The sequence below is a fragment of the Macaca thibetana genome, chromosome 7 (assembly GCF_024542745.1).
Source record: "Macaca thibetana thibetana isolate TM-01 chromosome 7, ASM2454274v1, whole genome shotgun sequence".
Lineage (NCBI taxonomy): Eukaryota > Metazoa > Chordata > Mammalia > Primates > Cercopithecidae > Macaca > Macaca thibetana.
This window is the reverse complement of record NC_065584.1, coordinates 100,980,785-101,001,309: the sequence shown is the minus strand read 5'-3', so window position 1 is coordinate 101,001,309 and position 20,525 is coordinate 100,980,785. Positions and strand designations below refer to the sequence as shown.

The 20,525-nt window shown below is 40.6% G+C and overlaps 1 protein-coding gene and 1 non-coding gene across 3 annotated transcripts in view; both read left to right on the top strand.

Annotated features, from left to right (window-relative positions):
* The window catches only part of WDR93 (WD repeat domain 93), a 289,540-nt gene that overhangs the window by 247,395 nt on the left and 21,620 nt on the right, over positions 1–20,525 (top strand). For both annotated transcript variants that reach the window (XM_050797647.1, XM_050797648.1), the window contains 6 exons: positions 1,060–1,252; positions 3,681–3,745; positions 10,187–10,265; positions 13,399–13,514; positions 15,364–15,402; positions 20,039–20,123. In XM_050797647.1, coding sequence (XP_050653604.1) covers positions 1,060–1,252; positions 3,681–3,745; positions 10,187–10,265; positions 13,399–13,514; positions 15,364–15,402; positions 20,039–20,123 — 577 coding nt within the window. The remainder of the gene's footprint in view (positions 1–1,059; positions 1,253–3,680; positions 3,746–10,186; positions 10,266–13,398; positions 13,515–15,363; positions 15,403–20,038; positions 20,124–20,525) is intronic.
* Positions 12,640–12,746, top strand: LOC126960167 (U6 spliceosomal RNA). Its single transcript, XR_007727758.1, has one exon. It is a non-coding gene; the product is annotated as a U6 spliceosomal RNA (small nuclear RNA).

The following is a 20,525-nucleotide window of genomic DNA, read 5'->3' as shown; positions in this document are numbered from 1 at the left end:
AAGCATGCTGATGTTGATTAAAATGATCTGGTAATTGCCTGGGGAAATATGGGGCATTCTGGTTAATTGAATATTATCCTTTTATATTCAGTGGTTGTTACTGAAAAAGCTTCTTTTTTTTTTTTTTCTCTGTCCCCCAGGCTGGAGTGCAGTGGCCGGATCTCAGCTCACTGCAAGCTCCGCCTCCCGGGTTTACGCCACTCTCCTGCCTCAGCCTCCCGAGTAGCTGGGACTACAGGCGCCCGCCACCTCGCCCGGCTAGTTTTTTGTATTTTTTAGTAGAGACAGGGTTTCACCGTGTTAGCCAGGATGGTCTCGATCTCCTGACCTCGTGATCCGCCCGTCTTGACCTCCCAAAGTGCTGGGATTACAGGCTTGAGCCACCGCACCCAGCGGAAAAATCTTCTTAATGTATTCATCTACTCTCTTGCTAGATGGCTAAGGATCTGCCACTGCCTTGGCTACCGTTCTTCCCACAGTGCACTAGCTGAATAAAGTACAGGGCCTGTGGTCATGCCTAGTGTTGTGAATATGCATTTATTCTCAACTCCCTTGTTTTCTCTGTTCTCTTTGCCCTAACAGTGAAATACTATGAATTTCTTGATGTTTAGGCAAGAGTTTTAGATGAGCACTATGTTTGGGAATATTGTTTTTTTCGGGGTTTTTTTTTGAGACAGTTTCCCTCTTGTTGCCCAGGCTGGAGTGCAATGGCATGATCTCGGCTCACTGTAACCTCCACCTCCCAGGTTCAAGCATTCTCCTACCTCAGCCTCCTAAGTAGCTGGGATTACAGGGATATGCCACCATACCCGGATAATTTTTGTATTTTTAGTAGAGATGGGGTTTCACCATGTTGGCCAGGCTGGTCTCAAACTCTTGACCTCATGTGATCTGCCCACCTTGGCCTCCGAAAGTTCTGGGATTACAGGCTTGAGCCACCACGCCCTGCCAGGAAATGTTATTATTATCTAGGAAGGGCCCCTGACTGTCTCTGAAAGCTAACTCCTATTGTTTGAAGATAGTGACAACTGAAAATAATATTTTTCCTTGTTTTCCCAGCTCAACAAAATGCCAAACTGTATGGCTGTTTCCCAAGACTATGTGTTTATTGGAGGAGCCAAAGGATTTGCAATTTATAATATCTACAATGCTAAACAAATATATGCATGGGAGAAGCTTAAGGTTGATGTCACTTCCATCTGGGCCACAGATTTGGGGAATGAAATACTTATTGCTCCTGTGGATGAAATGGGTATTGTTCTTCATCTTTCTTTTTAGCCTAATTTACAGGTACCTGTAGACTGTTCTCAGTTTAATCTCCTTTCGAGGTATGGGTGGGGCCAGGCATGGAGACTTCTCCCTGGTCATGTAATAGTAACTATACGTACAGAACAGGTATGGTGGGTCAGGTACTGTTCTACCATTCCACATGTGCTAGCCCATTTAATCCTCACGGCAGCCCTAGAGGGGAAGTACAATTTTTTATCCCTGTTCAGAAGAGGCAGCTGACTTAATGGAAGTTAAATAACTTACTTGAGGTAACATGGAAAGTCAGGCTTCAAACCAGGCAGTATGGCCCTGGAGTCCACACCCTTCCAGCACTCAGCAGTCCTCTCATACAAACCAGAGCTTGCTCTTTTTCCTTCAGCCTGAGGATGAACCAGGCCTCCATGGGGAGTATGGTATGGAAAACTGTAGACAGTGTCCTAGATAGGTAAGCTGTTACTCTTGGTTGCCCCCCAAAAGCTAGGCTCCCTCTAGCCTGTCCTTATGTTTGGGTGAAACAGACTGTTACCTGTGGATATGAGGAGCTTTCCTGCTTTGTGGAGGATGAGAAGGCAGATGTCAGCATTGGAAGTGAGTGAGGAGGCTGTGTCATATTGTGGCAGACAGAGTGGAAAGTGTCTGCTCACTTGGAGATCATCTGTGAAGGCATGCATCTCTCTAGACATCAGGCTCTGCTCAACCAGCACAGGCACACTGAAGAACTTTCTGCAGGGGAGTGACCTGACCAGACTGGCATTTAAGAAGGGCACTCTGGCAGGAGTTTGAAAAAGGCAAAATGAGAGGCAGAAAAACTATTGCAGTCATTGAGGAGAGAAAATTCTGAACAGCGGAACTAAGGCAGGGGTTGTTAAAATGAAAAGGAAGGCCAGGTGCAGTGGCTCATGCCTGTAATCCCAGCATTTTTGGAAGCCTAGGCATGTGGATCACTTGTGGTCAGGAGATTGACACCAGCCTGGCCAACATGGTGAAACCCTGTCTCTACTAAAAATACAAAAAAAAAAAAAAAAAAAAAAAAAATTAGCCAGGCATGGTGGTGGGCGCCTGTAATCCCAGCTACTCGGGAGGCTGAGGCAGGAGAATTGCTTGAACTCAGGAGGCAGAGGTTCCAGTGAGCTGAGATTGCACCATTGCACTCCAGCAATGGTGACAAAATGAGACTCCAGCTCCAAAAAAAAAAAAAGAAAAAGTGTACTGTGGTTATGTAAGATGTTAACATTAAGGGAAACAAGACAAGGGATACAAAGAAACTCTACTATTTTTGCAACTTTTTATAAGTTTAAAATTAGTTCAAAATAAAAAGCTTAAAAAATGAAAGGAATATTTAATGGAGAAACTTAGGGAATGATGGAATATGCATATGGGTCAAGTAGTGGGAAAGTGTGCTGGGGGGCAGTGAAGAAGAATGCCTCCCCCTTTGTGCCTTAGATAACTGGGTGGATTATGATGCCATTTCTTGATAACAGTTATGGGAAAATAAGATTTCAGGGTTCTGTGAGTTGAAGAATTCCATTTGAACATGTGCAGACTTGAGGCATCTAGGGATATATCTCTGTGGGAATGTTGATACTCAGAAGGAGTTTGATGTAAAGATAGGATCACACATTTATCACACTATATTATACTAGTTGATTTCAAGTCTGTGTAGCCCTCAATATGATGAATCTGAAGGTAGACTGTCTTGGTGTCCCTAGCACATTTGTTAGCATGAATCTGATATCCCATGAATCTGTATTGGGTTGAGTTAGACGTTCACCTACAGTGGGCCAGATGCCTTTACAAGGTTATATTATAGTGTAGAAAGGCAAGTCATAAGTATGTGGGAGGCATCTCAAGAAAGAAGTAAGAAGTCATGATGGGTGATGTTTGTATACTGGAGCCATTAGGTTAAATGGGAATTAGATTAACATATTTACTTACTAATTCAACAAAATGAACTGCATGAGGAGCTTGTTGGGATTGAGAGGCAAGACACATCCAACAGTGAGCTATGATCCTTTCCCTCAAAGAATCCATGAATTCTCAAGCGGAATACAGTACATTTGCAGCAAACAGTTGGATAATGGTGTGAAGCAGTAAGGGATGGTATGCTCAGACAGATGGGAGTCAACAAGTGGATGGATGTAGCCCATGTCTTACAGGAGATGTCTGGGAGATGCTGGTGGAGTTGGGGTAGGTGGAGAGGACCCAGGAAGGAAAACAACCTGAACATTTCAAGTGAGGGGTGGAGGAAGACAGGGAGACCAAGAGCAGCATAGGCAGTGGAGGGGCTGGGAAGGAGGCCTAAGAATGAGCGAGCTCATCATGTTAAGTTCACAAAGTCAAATATAAAAAATTCCAGTTCCTCTTCAGCTCAATTGTCTGTCTTACATTCTCACTTATTTTTTCTGTTTCAGGTGTCATTAGACTCTTTTATTTTTATAAGGAAGGTCTTTACCTAGTCAAAGCCATCAATGAAGTGGTGAGTTCCTATTCTTTCACCATTAGCTGGGCCAAAAGCTGTAGCAAATTAAGTTTACTTTTAATATGGAAGCAATGATAGCTGGCCTAGATTAGAAAGAAATAGAGACTTCCTTGGCCAGAGAGCCTCCTCCAAAATATCCAATTAAAAGATCCCCCACCATCAAAGGGTGCATGCTGAATTCCTTGGATTTAGTTACCCTGTTGTCAAGAAAAGAAAATTAACAAAGGAACTCAAGATTTTTCTTTTGAGAATCAGACCAACATATCTAATAAGTACTTAAAAGTCCCTAAATGTCCTAGGCTGTTTCACATTCCCCATCCCTTGCCCATGCTGTTCCTTCTGCTTCAAATGCTCTCCTCATCTCCCTGCCTGCCTTTTCTCCCCACCAAAATTTCCCACATTCTTCAAGACCAGCTCAAATACCTCCTCTAAGATACTTTCCCTTATATACCCAAGAGGAGCTGATCTCTTTCTGCTTTGTGCCACTGACAAAGAGAACACAATTTCTACCACAGTGTTTCCCACACCCTCTACCCTAATTTGTTCATACGACTGCTTCTCCTGAGGGAAGAGGACCTGTGTTATTTACCTTTTGAATCCCCTTTTCCCAGATCATTGCCTACAATACTGTAAGTTTTCAGAAATTATTTTTTAAATCAGTGAATTCCCAAAAGAGAGGGTGTTGCTCAGAGTATGTTTTTTTTTTTTTCTTAAATAGAGACAGACTCTTGCCATGTTGTTGCCCAGCCTGGTCATGAACTCCTAGCCTCAGGTGATCCTCCTGCCTCAGCCTCCCAAAGTACTGGGATTACAGGTGTGAGTCATAGTAGACTTTTTATTATAATTTGTCTTCTAAGAAATACTATTGATGGGCACCAAGGCAATTCAGTGGGGGCCAAAAGAAAGTATTTTCAGCAAATAATGCTAAAACACTGGAAAAGCAAATATGGAAAAATGAACTTCAACTCTGCTTCACACTATACATAAAAATTAATTTGATAGGGATTTTAGATCTAAATGTAAAGGCTAAAAACATTTCTTCTTGAAAAAAAAAACACACACACACAGAGGAATTTTTTTTTTTTGCCACCTTGGGGCAGGCAGAGATTTCTTAGGACCATGAAAAGCACTAATCATAAAATAAAACATTAATATTGGACTTCATTCCTCACACCATATACAAAAAGTAACTCAAAATGGATCATATACCTGTATGTAAAACCTAAAACTATAAAACTTCTCGACTGAAACATATGAAGAAAGTGATCCTGGGTTAGGTAAATATATTTTAGCCACAATACCAAAAGCATGATCCATAAAAGAAAAGGTAAACTGGACTTTATCAAAATTTAAAACTTCTGTAAAAGATATTGTTAACAGAATGAAAATACAACCCATAGACTGGGAGAATTCATTGAAAATGACATATATGATAAGGGACTTGTAACTGGACTATATAAAGAACTCTCAAAACAAGGAAACGATGTAACTTTTTTTTTAATGGACAAAGGATTTGAAAATAATTCACCAAAGAAGATATATGGAAGGCAAATAAGATGCTCAAGATCATTAGTCATTAGGGAGGTGGAAATTAAAATCACAGTGAGATATAATTACACATGTATTAGAATCCTCAAATTAAAAACACTCACCAAAAATAGGTCAGGCACGTTGGCTCATGCCTTTAATCCTAGCACTTTGGGAGGCAGGCAGGTGGATCACTTAAGGTCAGGAGTTTGAGACCACCCTAGCCAACATGGTGAAACCCCATCTCTACTAAAAATACAAAACTTAGTTGAGCATGGTGGCAGGCATCTACATCCCAGCTCAGGAGGCTGAGACACGAGAATCATTTGAACCCGGGAGGCAGAGGTTGAAGTGAGCTGAGATTGCGCCGCTACACCCCAGCCTGGGTGACAGAGCAAGTCTGTTTCAAAACACACAGACACACACAGACACAGACACAGACACACACACACACACACAAATAAAAAAAATAATAAAAGAAAAAATAAAAATAAAAAAAGGAAAATAAAAAATAAATAAAAACACTCACCATACCAAGTGTTGGCAAAGATATGCAACAATTGGAACTCTTCCTATGCCCTGCTGGTGGTAAAGTATAATAGTACAACCACTTTGGCAGTTCCTTCAAAAGTTAAACATGTACTTACCATGTGATCCAGCCATTCCACTCCTAAGTATTTACCCAGGAGAAATGAAAGTGTATGCCCATACCAAGGCTTGTACATGAATGTTCATTGCAGCTTTATTTGTAATAGCCAAAAACTGGAAACCATCCAAATGTCCATCAACAGGTGAATGGGTAAGTAATTGTGGTGTATCCATACAGTGGGATATACTATTCAATAAAAGGGAGTGAACTATTAATGCATATAACAACATGTATGAATTTCAAAATAATTATGTTAAGTGAAAGAAGTCAGATAAAAAATACATAACTGTATGGTTCCATTTTTATAAAACTGTAGAAAATGCAAACTAATCTAGTGATGGAAAACAGATCTGTTGTTGCCTGGGGCAATACAACACAGGCAGGAAGAAACATTTGGAGGTGATGGATATGTTCACTGTCTTGACTGTGGTGTTGGTTTCAAGAGGTACACATATGTCAAAACTTATCTAATTGTACACTTCAAACATGCTGTTATGTCATGATACCTCTAATAAAGCTGTTAAAAAATTTTAAATTTCTGCTCATCAAAAGATGCTATTAGAGTTCAGTCAGTAGCAGGAGCAGAGAGCAGACCCCAGAGAGCCCTGAACAGCCCCACCTCCACCTGGCCTAGTGACAGTCACACCCTGGAGGAGCTACAGCTGTCGCAGCTGGCCCCAGTCACCATCACCACAACCCTGAGCAAGGAGGCTGAGACCCAGCAGCTGCCAGTCCTCAGCAGTGCCCACATCCGTACCACAAAAAGTGGTTGCTAGGGTGGCTAGGACAAGAGGGTCATTGCAGTGAAAATTTCAGAAACAAATAATTCAATGTCAGGAATGGATATGGTTTCATCAACAGAAAGGACATCAAGGAGGTGTATTTGGACAGCAGACAGTCATAGAAGAATAACCCCAGGAAGTGCTTTCCCAGTGTAGTAGATGGAGTTTGAGGTTATTGAAGGGTATGGAGGTCGCAAATGTTACAGGCCCTAATTGCATTCCCATGCAAGGCAGTAGATCTGCAGCAGACTAACCATTATGAATGCTGTCTGCATCATAGGGCCAGTCCTCCACTCACTCACCAGCTGAATTATCAGAATAGTGAGAGTGGGGAAAGGACCAAGGGTCAGAGAGTGTTCCTGAAGGCCAGGCTCAACAGCTGGCCCAGGCATGGGTTTCTAGCTTGTGGCGACCCTGTGGGTACCCACGTTATTGTGGTGCACCACTATTGTGGCTGTGACAACCAGGTGCCCACCGTATTGCAGCCGTCCTTTGCAGGGAGAAGTGATGGAGGTGCTGACAACCAGGGTGCAGGAGAACAAGGTGGACCAGTGACACAATCCTAGACCACAATTCCCCAGGGCCCCTTCTCACCAAAGACAGCTTAGAGAGGTCAGCAATGAAGAGGAGAAGGAAAATCAAGATGAGACACAAGGTCAGCAACTGCAACTTCAGTTACAGGTGTAGGTGTCCATGAAATCCTAAACCCCAATGTGGCAGAGACAAAAGCAAGGGATCCACCAGCTGAGAATGCCTTGGCTCCTGAGGCTGGGCAAGGTGGGGGTGATTTATTTATTTATTTATTTATTTATTTATTTATTTTTTGCCTGTTAACCAGATAACCAGAACTAATTACATTATCAGTGCAGCATCTGGTTTTTAAAAAGCCAAACTACAAACTGCTAATAAAGACCTTAAATAATGATAATAATAATAATAAATAGAATAAGAAAATATAAAAACAAGCCACAGACTGGGAGAAAGTATCAGTTTTTTATATATCCTTTATATATATTTCTATATCCTTTAATGTATTTGTATCCAGAATATCCAAAGAACTCCAAATCAATAATAAAAAGATCCAATAAAAGATGGCAAAAGACTTAAACTGACATTTACAAAAGGAGACAGGGTTTCGCCCCATTGCCCAGACTGGTCTTGAACTCCTGGACCCAAGCAGTCCTCCCACCTTGACCTCCCGAAGTGCTGAGATTACAGGTGAGGTAGTTTCTTACAAAGTTAAACCTGTGATACATCAAGCCCATTGTTAGAAATTTACCCAAAAGAAATGAAAACATTTGTTCACAAAAAAATTTGTACAAGATGTTCTTAGCAGCTGTATTTGTAATTAAAAAAAAAAAAAAACATAATCAAGGCCAGGTACAGTGGCTCATGCCTGTAATCCCAGTACTTTGGAAGGCTGAGGTGGGCGGATCATGAGGTTAGGAGAACAAGACCATCCTGGCTAACATGGTGAAACCCCATCTCTACTAAAAATACAAAAACTTAGCCGGGTGTGGTGGCACACACCTGTAGTCCCAGCTACTTGGGAGGCTGAGACAGGAGAATTGCTTGAACCCGGGAGGCAGAGATTGTAGTGAGCTGAGATTGCACCACTGCACTCCAGCCTGGATGACAGAGCGAGACTCCATCTCAAAACAAAAACAAAAAAAAACATAATTAGAGAACAAATAAAAATTTGTGGTAGACTAAGTCAATGGAATACTAATCAGCAATAATAAATAAGAAACAACTGATGATTAAAAACAACACAGCAGATGAAACTCAGAAACATCAAGTTGAATGACAGAAGCCAGACACAAAAGAGTACATTCTAATTAGATAAAACTTAAGACCAGGTGAAATTTATCTGTGTTAGTGATGGAAAGCAGAACATTGGTTGCATATGGAAGTGTAATTGGCTCAAATAGGCATAAGGTAACTTTCTAGGATAATGGTAACGTCCTATACTTTGACTGGGTATTAGTTACATGGATGTATAAGTTTGTCAAAACTCATCAAGTTATGCATTTAATACCTGTGCCTTTACCTATATTTAAATTTTATCTTTAAATAAACTCTCCTAAGAAAAAAAAATACTGGGAATGTCCCACAACTCATTTTATGAGACCAGCATAACTGATATTCAAATTATCAGCGACGTTACAAAAAAAGTACTGTTGGTGGATTAAAACACCCAAAAATGTTTAAAATCCATTAATTCATAATCATATATTTTAAATACTTTATTATCGCCTTTGGAAGTTGTGAGGGCACAAACTCAGTATTCTGAAAACTGATAAGGGAAAGAATCAAGCTGTTATCCTGACTTTTTCATACGGGCAACCAAATTTCAAGGCAACCAAATAGTTGATGATGGAAAGATCTTCCTTATAGAAGAATTCTAACAAATGCAGAAGGAATGATAGAACTGAGGTATCCTACTCTTGTTCCCTATTACAAAGAATGGTCTAGGCAATAACCACCAATGGCTGATGGGGAAGTTTGTAATAAAGGAGTCAGGATGATAACTGTTCTCAATTGTCAACCTTAACATTACTAAAAGAGAGACAACCAGCTATTATGGGCCTTCTGATATGATGCAGTAGGAAGGACACAGTGCACCTGTGGAGTGTTCTTCCCAAAACATTGAACCTAAACCTAGTCAAAGCTGTAGATCTGATTATCAGTTTACAGGAAATACAGGAACCATGGAGATGCAATCAGTTCAGTTCACAATGTGAAAAATTCCATAGGGCAAATGACATGGTTTCTTCAACAAATAAATGGCAAACAGAAAAACAAACAAGGGAGCTAATATAAATTAAGAGACTTAGGAGATATATTAGTCGGGGCATGGTGACTCATGCCCCTATATTCCCAGCACTTTCAGCGGCCAACTTGGGAAGATCACTTGCAAGCCAGGAGTTCAAGACCAGCCTGGGCAACAAAGTGAGACTCCATCTCTCCTAAAATTTTTAAAAATTAAAAAAAAAAAAAAGCATAACCATTCACATTGAGCCTCTCTGACCTTATCCACAATTTGAGCAGGTTTCATACTAGGGTTACATTCAGTCTCTACCACAGTCTAGATAGAGCCTTTTGTCCAGCAACTACCAGAGTTTTCAGTGTCATGTAGAATTTATTTCAATTCAGTTGAATAATTGGATGCCAGCATAGGCTTTAGGGTTTGCATACCTGACCAGGAGATCCAATAGTATGCCAGAAGTCACCAGGAGTATTTAAGAGACCAGGAAATAAGTTCAAAAACCTTACATAGAAAAGCAAGTTCTACTTCTTTACATACCATCTTGTCCAATTCCTGTACAAAAATGGGAAGTATGAAGCAGTTTGAAGCATCTTTTCATGTCCCAAGCTTTAAAAGGATCTCTGCTCCTGGGTGCAAACCACAGAGAGCCCTGAAATACATTCTCTGTTGGCAGGCTATGCCTACTCTATCGACATCTCTTTTGTTTTCAGGATGATACCAGCAAGCAAACTACCTGTATAAAGATGGAGGTCTCTCAAGGAGGAGACTTTGCAGCCTTCCTCCTACAAGGCAAGATTAACCAAAGACTGTTAAGGTTCAGATTTTCAGTCTCTTCCAAATGATTGCTTTTGTCCCTCCAAATCTTTTATTTAGAAATTATTTTCAATTTAAAGAAGAGTTGCAAAGAAATTACAGAGTTCCTTTATGCCCTTCACCCAGCTTCCCTAATATTAATGTTCAACATGGCCACACCACATTTGTCAAAACTAAGCAAATGACATTGGTACAGTACTATTAATTAACTCTTAACTACAGATTTTGTTTTAAATTTCACTAGTTTTTCCACTCATCTTTTTGGTTTTTTGGTTTTTTTTGCTCCAAAGTTCAATCTGGGATACCATATTATATTTAGTCATTGTGTCTCCTTAGTCTCCTCCTATCTGGGATGGTTTCTTGGCCTTTCCTCATTTTTGAAGGCCTTAACATTTTTAAAAAGTACCAGTCAGGTATTTGGTAGGATATCCCCCAATTTCAACTTGTCTAATATTTTTCTCATGATTCAACTGGGGTTAAGGATTTGGGGGAAGATGCAACAGAGGTGACGTGCTTTTCTCATTGCATCATATCAAGGGATACATTATAGCAGCGTTACTCACTACTTCTGATATTAACCTTGATCACTTGAAGTGGTGTCCGCCAGGTTTCTCCACTGTAGAGCTACTGTTTTTCCCTACATATCCTCTGTAAGGAGCAAGTCACTAGGTCCAGACCACACTCAAGGGGAAATGATAGAAATACCACCTCCTGGCCGGGCAAGGAGCACTTTGGGAGGCCAACGCGGGCGGATCACAAGGTCAGGAGTTCGAGACCAGCCTGACCAACATGGTGAAACCCCGTCTCTACTAAAAAAAAATAATAATACAAAAATTAGCCGGGCGTGGTGGTGCACACCTGTAATCCCAGCTACTCAGGGAGCTGAGACAGGAGAATCGCTTGAACCTGGGAGGCGGAGGTTGCAGTGAGCCGAGATTGTGCCATTGCACTCCAGCCTGAGTGACAGAGCAAGACTCCGTCTTAAAAAAAAAAAAAAGAAGTACCACCTCCTGGACCGGATGTGGTGGCTCACGCTTATAATCTCAGCACTTTGGGTGACCGAGGCAGGCGGATCACCTGAGGTCAGGAGTTCAACACCAACCTGGCCAACATGGTGAAGCCCCATCTCTACTAAAAATACAACAATGAGCTGGAGGTGGTGGTGGGCACCTGTAATCCCAGCTACTGGGGAGGCTGAGACAGAAGAACCGCTTGAACCTGGGAGGTGGAGGTTGCAGTGAGCTGAGATTGTGCCCCTGCACTCCAGCCTGGGCAACAAAGAGCGAAACTCCATCTGGAAAAAAAAAAAAAAAAAAAAAGTATCACCTCCTGGAGGTAAGAGAATCAAAGAATTTTTGGACACGTGTTAAAACCACCACAGTAGTTAATAAACACTTGAGGGAGATACTTTGAGATGATGCTGATGTGCTGTTTCTCTTTAATGTTTTACCCACCAATCTTAGCACTCATCATTGGATCTTGCCTGCTGCAGTTATCACTGGGATAATAGAACGTATTTTATACAAATGCTTGTTGCCTTGATTTTTAACCTTTAAATATTTAGATATATGGTATATGGGCCTCTATTTTATACTGTTGTCCAAGCCCCTTCCAATGTCAGGTATTTAAGGAAGATATGCATTTTATTTATTTATTTATTATTATTATTATTATTATTGTTTTGAGAAGGAGTCTTGCTCTGTCACCCAGGCTGGAGTGCAGTGGCATGATCTCAGCTCACTGCAACCTCTGCCTCCCAGGTTCAAGCGATTCTCCTGCCTCATCCTGCGAAGCAGCTGAGATTACAGGTGCCTGCCAGCACGCCCGGCTAATTTTTATATTTTTAGTAGAGACAGGGTTTCACCATGTCGGCCAGGCTGGTCTCGAACTCCTGACCTGAGGTGATCTGCCCGCCTTGGCCTTCGAATGCTAGGATTACAGACATGAGCCACCACACTTGGCCAAGGATATGCATTTTATAATGCTTTATGTATTCAAGGAAACTTTTGCACCATCTGTACTGGTTTCCTGAGGCTGTCATAACAAAGTACCACAAACTGGGCAGCTTAAAACAATAGATATTTATTCCCTTAGAGTCCTGGAGGCCAGAAGTCTGAAATTAAGGTGACCAGAAGATTACTTTTTAAGAAAAAATTTAGCCAGGATCCCATACCGTGGGAGAACAAACTTTCCCAGGTTAACATCTCCTCAAATATTGGTCAGAAGAATTCTTTAGGTACATCTTTCCCAATTCTAACCCTTCCTCAGACACACTCCTCTCAGTTACTGATTCTGTATGTGCTGCCTTCCTCCCCAGACAGGTAAAACTAAAGGCAAAATGTCAGTGGATGTGATCGCTTCAGCAGCACATATACTAAAGCTGGAACGATACAGAGATGATTAGCATGGCTCCTCTGCAAGGATGACACACAAGTTCATGAAGCATTTCTTTTTTTTTTTTTTTGAGACAGAGTTTCACTCTGTTGCCCAGGCTGGAGTGCAGTGGCCTGATCTTGGCTCACTGCAACCTCTACCCACTGGGTTCAAGCAATTCTCCTGCCTCAGCCTCCTGAGTAGCTGGGATTACAGGTGCACACATCACCACGCCTGGCTAATTTTTGTATTTTTAGTAGAAATGGGGTTTCACCATGTTGGCCAGGCTGATCTTGAACTCCTGACTGCAGGTGATCCGCCCACCTCGGCCCCCCAAAGTGCTGAGATTACAGGCATGAGCCACCATGCCCAGCCCCATATTTTTTTTTAATGTCAATGGAATTTACCATTTGCAACATAGAAAACGTGGGGGCTAGGCAGGGCAATTTGGTTAAAACATCATGTTGCATGAGTGCTGTTAGTGTGAGAAGCCCCTGTTTCCCTTAGATAGGTGATGGTGGGTTGAGGGGATAACTCTCCATGGGAAAGTTATGTGGGGCACGAGGACTTGCAATAACCATTGCAGAACTACTTCTCCTTCAGTGTGTCAAAGTTGCCTGCTACAGAGGTGGCTGATCTCTTTCCCAGCAGTTCTGAGAAGAAAACAGGCCATTTCTCAGAGGAAACTTGTGGCTGTCTTACAGTTGCTCAATGGTTCTCTGGTTTCCCAATGCAGGAGCCGGAGATATTTGGCTGGATGTGTATAAATTGCCCAAGGAGACTTGGCTCAAGAAAGTAGAGAACCCCCAACTCACTTCAAATCCAAAGAAAAAAGTCAGACAGCTGCAACTGGTAGGAAGTATCTCTGCTTTCAGCCGATATGTTTCTCCCTACCCCTGACCCACATCTAGCCCAAGTCCTTGGAAATTTATGATGAATGAGGCCTCTGGGCTATTATAGAGAGGACAACAGGAATATTGGCCCCTGTCTGCCAAGTCAGTTTCCTTTGGTTAAAATAATATATTAAAAAGTAAAGGTGTCTTCAGTAGTGGGAATCTCAGTATCTCTCTAGTCTAGGAGTTGCCTCTCCACTGAGACCACTCCCAGGCATTTCTCTGGAAGGAGGGTCTTTTGTCCTGACTCCTGCTTCACTGGTAATCTTTTTTCCCTCCTGGCTAAAATAATCTTTTCATGCCTCAAATTCCATTAAATTTTCCAGACTATGATATAAAGAGGTTGTTCTCAATATACAGAAATATATATATATATATTTTCTATTATCCTTAGAAAGTAGAAAGTCTACCATTTCAGTTTATTTACATATGATGCCTGAGCCTTGTGCTATTTTTTGTTTCTGTTTTTGTTTTTGATTTTGTTTTTTGAGTCTCGCTCTGTTGCCCAGGCTAGAGTGCAGTGATGCTCACTGCAACCTCCGCCTCCCGGGTTCAAGCAATTCTCCTGCCTCTGTAGGAGATTCTCAGCAATTCTCCTGCCTCAGCTACTCCTGAGTAGCTGGAACTACAGGCACACACCGCCACGCCTGGCTAATTTTTTTGTATTTTTAGTAGAGACGAGGTTTCACTGTGTTAGCCAGGATGGTTTCGATCTCCTGACCTCGTGATCTGCCCGCCTCGGCCTCCCAAAGTGCTGGGATTACAGGCGTGAGCCACCGCACCCGGCCTGTGCTTGCTGTGTTTTTAAAATGTAATTGCTCAGTAAATATTAAGACTTAATTTGCTTATCTATACAGTGTATGCTTATTATTTTTACTTTTAAACCACCAACATGAATATATTGATATTAACTTTAAAACACATTGTATTGGGTGCTAAATAAATTAGTGAAATTATTAATGTAGGAGACCAAGATTGAGAGTTACATTCACTGCTGAGCACAAGTGGCTTTGAATAAATGCCTTTCTCCTCAGTGAATGTCTTCATAATGGAGTGTAGTCCTATGTCCCTGGGAAAGTTACTAGCCCAGAGATCTTCCTCCTCTAAGCTATTATAGAATGTTATTATTTGTACCCATTTTTTGACACCTCTCACCTACTACCTAGGTTTTTAGTTATCTTGTTATACAGGAAAATCCTCTTGTCTTCAATGGATAATAAATTTCTAGATTGTTAAGACCATACCTTTTGCTTTTTATCAACAAATTCCGTAGTATCATACTTGGTACTCAAAAGATATATTTTTGTTTGGACTAATTTGTTATCCAAATAGGAAAAGCACCTTGAATAGGGTGGTTTCTCACCATAATTCACTTCTTTTTCATACACCAAGAAGCAGCCAATGAATGCCAGTTACAGTGGTAGTTCTTTTACTATGAATTATATTTAGAGTTACTTAAATGTAATTCTCAACATCACCGTTATGTTTTGCCAATCAGAAATATTTCCCTCAATTTAGATTCTTGAAATGGTGTTCTGACTGATCTCCTCAACTCTATTCATTCAGATTTCCTCTTATTATTAACTATTTCCTATTTCCCCAACTACTTTTTAAAATCCTGGAAAATAGGGATTGTGTGTTGAATTTCTGCAGACCAGAGGTCCACACAAATACTGACCCTCTATATCTATTGCATGAATTCACTCACAAGAGTAATTGAGGGGAAGAGAGAGCATGCCAGAAGATTAAAGGGGATGGTAAACATATATCAAACCTATTGTGAATTAATTTCTCATTTTTCTCCTCAGAACACCCTTGGTCTCACTTCTGCAGATCAGTTAGAAATGGTAAGAAACTTTAAAGAAAATCTCCAGAGAGACTTAAGGTTGCATTTTAGAGATTTTAAAAAAATTATTAATTCTTTTTTTTTTTTGGAGACAGAGTTTCATTCTTGTTGCTCTTGTTGCCCAGGCTGGAGTGCAATGGCACAACCTTGGCTCATTGCCACCTCTCCCTCCCAGGTTCAAGCGATTCTCCTGCCTCAGCCTCCCGAGTAGCTAGGATTACAGGTGTGCACCACCACGCCTGGCTAATTTTGGATTTTTAGTAGAGATGGGGTTTCTCCATGTTCGTCAGGCTGGTCTTGAACTCCCGACCTCAGGTGATCCGCCTGCCTCGGCCTCCCAAAATGCTGGGATTACAGGCATGAGTCACCATACTGGGCCCAAGATTTTTATTTTTACTTGAAATTTACCTTAAATGTCAAATATGCTAATAAAATGTCACACCTGGGCACTATTTTCAATTCTCAGTGACTTAATCTTGTGCCTCATATTCATTGAAGATGACCTCCCGACCCTGAGAATAGTTGACCCAAGTCATTTGGCCAGACGTGGCTTTACCTGAAGTTAAGGGAGCTTAAATTTCAGGGCGCCTCACTTGGGCCTCTGGAAGGGGCCCTAGCAATGTGTTCATATGGTTATACATTTTTGTAAAATTAGCAAAGGTAACATATTTTAACTGTAATCACTTAATACCACTACCTCTTCACTCTAGCTTTCCTCTGTCACAATTTCCCCCATATTAGATGGAATTACAGTGGCTATGGGCATTTTGTGTTTATAGTTCTGTCTTCTTTTTCTTAAAAAAGCGTCCCATGAATCCTGGATTTGCCCCTACCAAAATAACAGCCCAATTCACCAAGCCGAGTGACTTGGGGATTTTGTGTTTGTTTTGGAATACCTTAGAGAACAGCGCAGGTTTCCTGGAGCTTCCTGGCTCTTCCTCTGAGACCAGGAACACACCATGTCTTCAGAAGGCATGGCTCTTGGAGGACTCAGGCATGTCAGTAGAGTAGTGGTGAATTTCTGAAATGGAAGTCTCTCGCTAGAGCCCTTTCTTTTTTCCCTTTTAAAGTTACATTAGGCCAGGCGGGGTGGCTCATGTCTGTAATCCCAACACTTTGGGAGCCTAAGGCAGGAGCATCTCTTGAGTTCAGGAATTTGAGACCAGCCTGGGCAACATGGCGAAACCTTGCCTCTACAAAAAATACAAAATATGGCCAGGCGGAGTGCCTCATGCCTGTAATCCCAGCGCTTTGGGAGGCCAAGGCAGGCGGATCACAAGGTCAGGAGTTCGAGACCGGCCTGGCCAACATGGTGAAACCCCATCTCTACTAAAACTACAAAAATTAGCCGGATGTGGTGGTGTGCACCTGTAATCCCAGCTACTCAGGAGGCTGAGGCAGGAACATCACTTGAACCTGGGAGGCAGAGGTTGCAGTGAGCCGAGATCGCACCACTGTACTCCATGCTGGAAGACAGCTGTCTAAAAAAAAAAAAAAAAAAAAAAAAAAAAAAAAAAAAAAAAAAAAAAAAAAAAAAAAAATTAGCCAGCCAGGTGTGGTGGCACGTAGCTGTGGTCCCAGCTACTCAAAAGACTGAGGTGGGTGGATGGCTTGAGCCCTGGAGTGGAGGCTGCAGTGAGTCGAGATTGCACCACTGCATTCTAGCCTGGGCGACAGAGCAAGACCCTGTCTCACAAAAAATAATAAAAATAAAAATAGTTACATTATATTTCACATTATACAAATAATATATGAATGTATCACTCTTAGAAAAGTCCAGGAATTCAGATAAACAGCCCTCTCCAGAGGTAATCACCATTATTAGCTTGATGTGTGTGTGTGTGTGTGTTTGTTTTGTTTTTTGTATTTTTAGTAGAGACAGGGTTTCACTATGTTGGTCAGGCTGGTCGCAAACTTCTGACCTCAGGTGATCCACCCGCCTCAGCCTCCCAAAGTGCTGGGATTACAGGCGTGGACCACCGCGCCCGGCCCCAGTTGATGTGTGTTTTCTAGATCTTTAGTGTGTATTTACATTCTTATATTTATTTTGAAAACTATAGTTTTGCTTCATGGAATTGGAATTTTTTTTCTACATACATGGCATCATACTGTGTATATTTTCTTATAAACTTGCATTTTTTTACTTATCAATTTGTTTGCACATTTTTTTCTTTTCTTCTTTTTTCATTTTGAAACAGGGGCTCACTCTGTCACTCAGGCTGGAATGCAATGGCATGATCATGGCTGACTGCAGCCTCAACCTCCTGGGCTCAAGCAATCCTCCCGCCTCAGCTTCCCAAATAGCTAAGACTACAGTTGTGTGCCACCATGCTTGTCTAATTTTTAAAATTTTTTATAGAAAAATATATTGCCCAGTCTGGGCATTATTTCTTCTTAAAATATTAAGTAGACTTTACTACTAATGTGTCCATCTAGTCTTGGAGCTTTCTTTGTGGAACTACAGATTCAACTTCTTTAATACTATTCAGGTTACCTATTTCTTCTTGAGCAAACTTTTGTACCTTGTGTCTTTTGAGTAATTTGTTCATTTTGTCTAAGTTGTCAAATTTATTGGCTTAAAGTGGTTCATAACATTCCATTATTATCCCTTCATTGTCTTTAAAATCTATTGTGATGTCATCCCTCTCATTCCTGATATTGGTAATTTGTGTCTTTTCTCTTTTTTTCTTAATCAGTTTGGCTAAAGGTCTGTCCATTTTATTCATCTTCTCAGAAGAACAAGATTTTAGTTTCCCATATTTTTCCCTATTGTTTTTCTGTTTTCTATCTCACTGATTTCCAGTTTGTTTTTATTATTTCCTTTGTTCTGCTCACTTTGGGTTTAGTTTCCTCTTCTAATTTCTTCCTTTTTTCTCTTTTCTTTTTTTTTTCTGACATGGAATATCGCTCTGTCACCCAGGCTGGAGTGCACTGGCGCAATCTTGGCTCACTGCAACCTCCGTCTCCTAGGTTCAAGCAATTCTCTGCCTCAGCTTCCTGAGTAGCTGGGATTACAGGTGCCTGCCACCACGCATGGCTAATTTTTGTATTTTTAGTAGAGAAGGGTCTCACCATCTTGGCCAGGCTGGTCTTGAACTCCTGACCTTGTGATCTGCCCACCTTGGCCTCCCAAAGTGCTGAGATTATAGGCGTGGGCCACTGCTCCGGCCGACTAGTAGATTTTTAGAAGTATGTTATTTAGTGTCCAAATATTGGAAATGTTACAGATAGCTTTTTTTTATGGGCTTCTCATAAAATCCATTGTGATAAGAAAATCAATTGTGATGGGAAAACATACTTTATATATTTGAATTATTTTAAATTTATTTAAATTTATTTTATTCCCACAATGTCGATTATCTTGGTAAATGTTTATATGCATTTGAAAAGGATGTTTCAAGACCAATAAAGCTGTTATTGGTTAGGCTATTCAAGTCTTCTATCTCTTTCCTGTTTTTCCTTTTATATCCTTACTATATTCTTACTGCTTTTCTGTTTACTTATTCTGTACTTATTGAAAAAGGAGTTTCTAAGATTGTAGATTTATCTTTTTCTTCTTTCACTTTTACAAATTTTTGCTTCATATATTTTGAAGCTTTGTAATTAGATGTTTAACAATTTGGAATGTTTTGTCTTCGGATGAATTGATTGTTTTGTCATTATTTACTGACCCTTTGATTCCTGATATTCTTTGTTCAGAATTCTTCTATGTCACATACTAATATGGCCACCCGAGCTTTCTTTTGATTCATTTTAGCAAGATATATCTTTTTCTGTACTTTTGTTCTTATACATATTTGTGTCATTATATTTAATATAATCAGTTTCTTCTTTTTCCCTATGGTTTCAGATAGTGTTTCATAAAATGAATTTCTTGGCCATGTGTGGTGGCTCACACCTGTAATCCCATTACTTTGGGAGGCAGAAGCAGGAGGATCACGTGAGCCCAGGAGTTCAAGATCATCCCGAGCAGCATGGCGAGACCTTGTCTCTGCAAAACTAAATTAGCCGGTTGTGGTAGTGCACACCTGTGTTCCCAGCTATTCAGAAGGCTGAGGTGGGAAGATTGCTTAAGCTCAGAAGGTCGATGCTGCAGTGAGCTGTGATTGTTCCACTCTACTCCAGCCTGGGTGACAGAGAAAGATCCTGTCTTAAAAAAAAAAAAAGTTTCTTTTTGACCTCATATAGTTGGGTCTTGCCCTTTCTAAAAAATTGTTTCAAAGATGGAATCTCGCTATGTTGCTCAGGCTGGAATGCAGTGGCTATTCACAGGCACAATCATAGCATGTTGCCACCTCAAACTCCTGGCCTCAAGCGTTTTTCCCACTTCAGCCTCCAGAGTAGCTGGGACTACAAGTATGTGTCACCAAGGGTCTAGCCTTTTTATAGAGTCTGACAATCTTTGCCTTTTAATTGGGGTTATGTAGACCATATACATTTAATGTGATTATTTACATGTTTGGGTTTAAATCTACAGTCTTGCTATTTACTTTTACAATATTGCTATTTACTTTCTATTTGTCCTATGTCTTTTTCTTTTTCCCCTCCTTTTCCACTTTCTTTTAAAATTAGTGTTTTTAATTATTCTATTTCCTCTATTCTCTTGGCTTATTAACTCTGCCTTTTCCTTATTTTAGGATACAAATGCTTGTTTCAAAGGAGACATTAAATTGAGTCTTCCAGTTTACATAATGAAGATCAAACCACCTAAGCCGGTTACAGGTAAGTGTGATTCAAATCTCTCTCCTTTTGCCATTGATTTATCTGTTCTTTCCGCCTTTCTCCACATGTCTTATCTTTTCAATTTATTAGCAACAATATCAAAATTACATAGTTATGAAGAGGAAATTTTTTTTAAACTCATAAGCTCTGAGACATAAAAACAAAAAATGTAAGTAATGCATTTGTATTACATACAGTTAACTAACAGAATTGGAAGGTCAGGAAAGAAAGGTGTCTTTTCTGAATTGCCAGGATGAGTTCATTTATTCCTACATTTCTGTGGTAATTCATTTGACTGCTAGTTGTAATACATTCATTCCTACATTCCTGTGTTCATTTATTCATTATTATTGGCTGAATGCCCATAATGTACCAAGCACAAAGATGAGTAAAACACCTCTC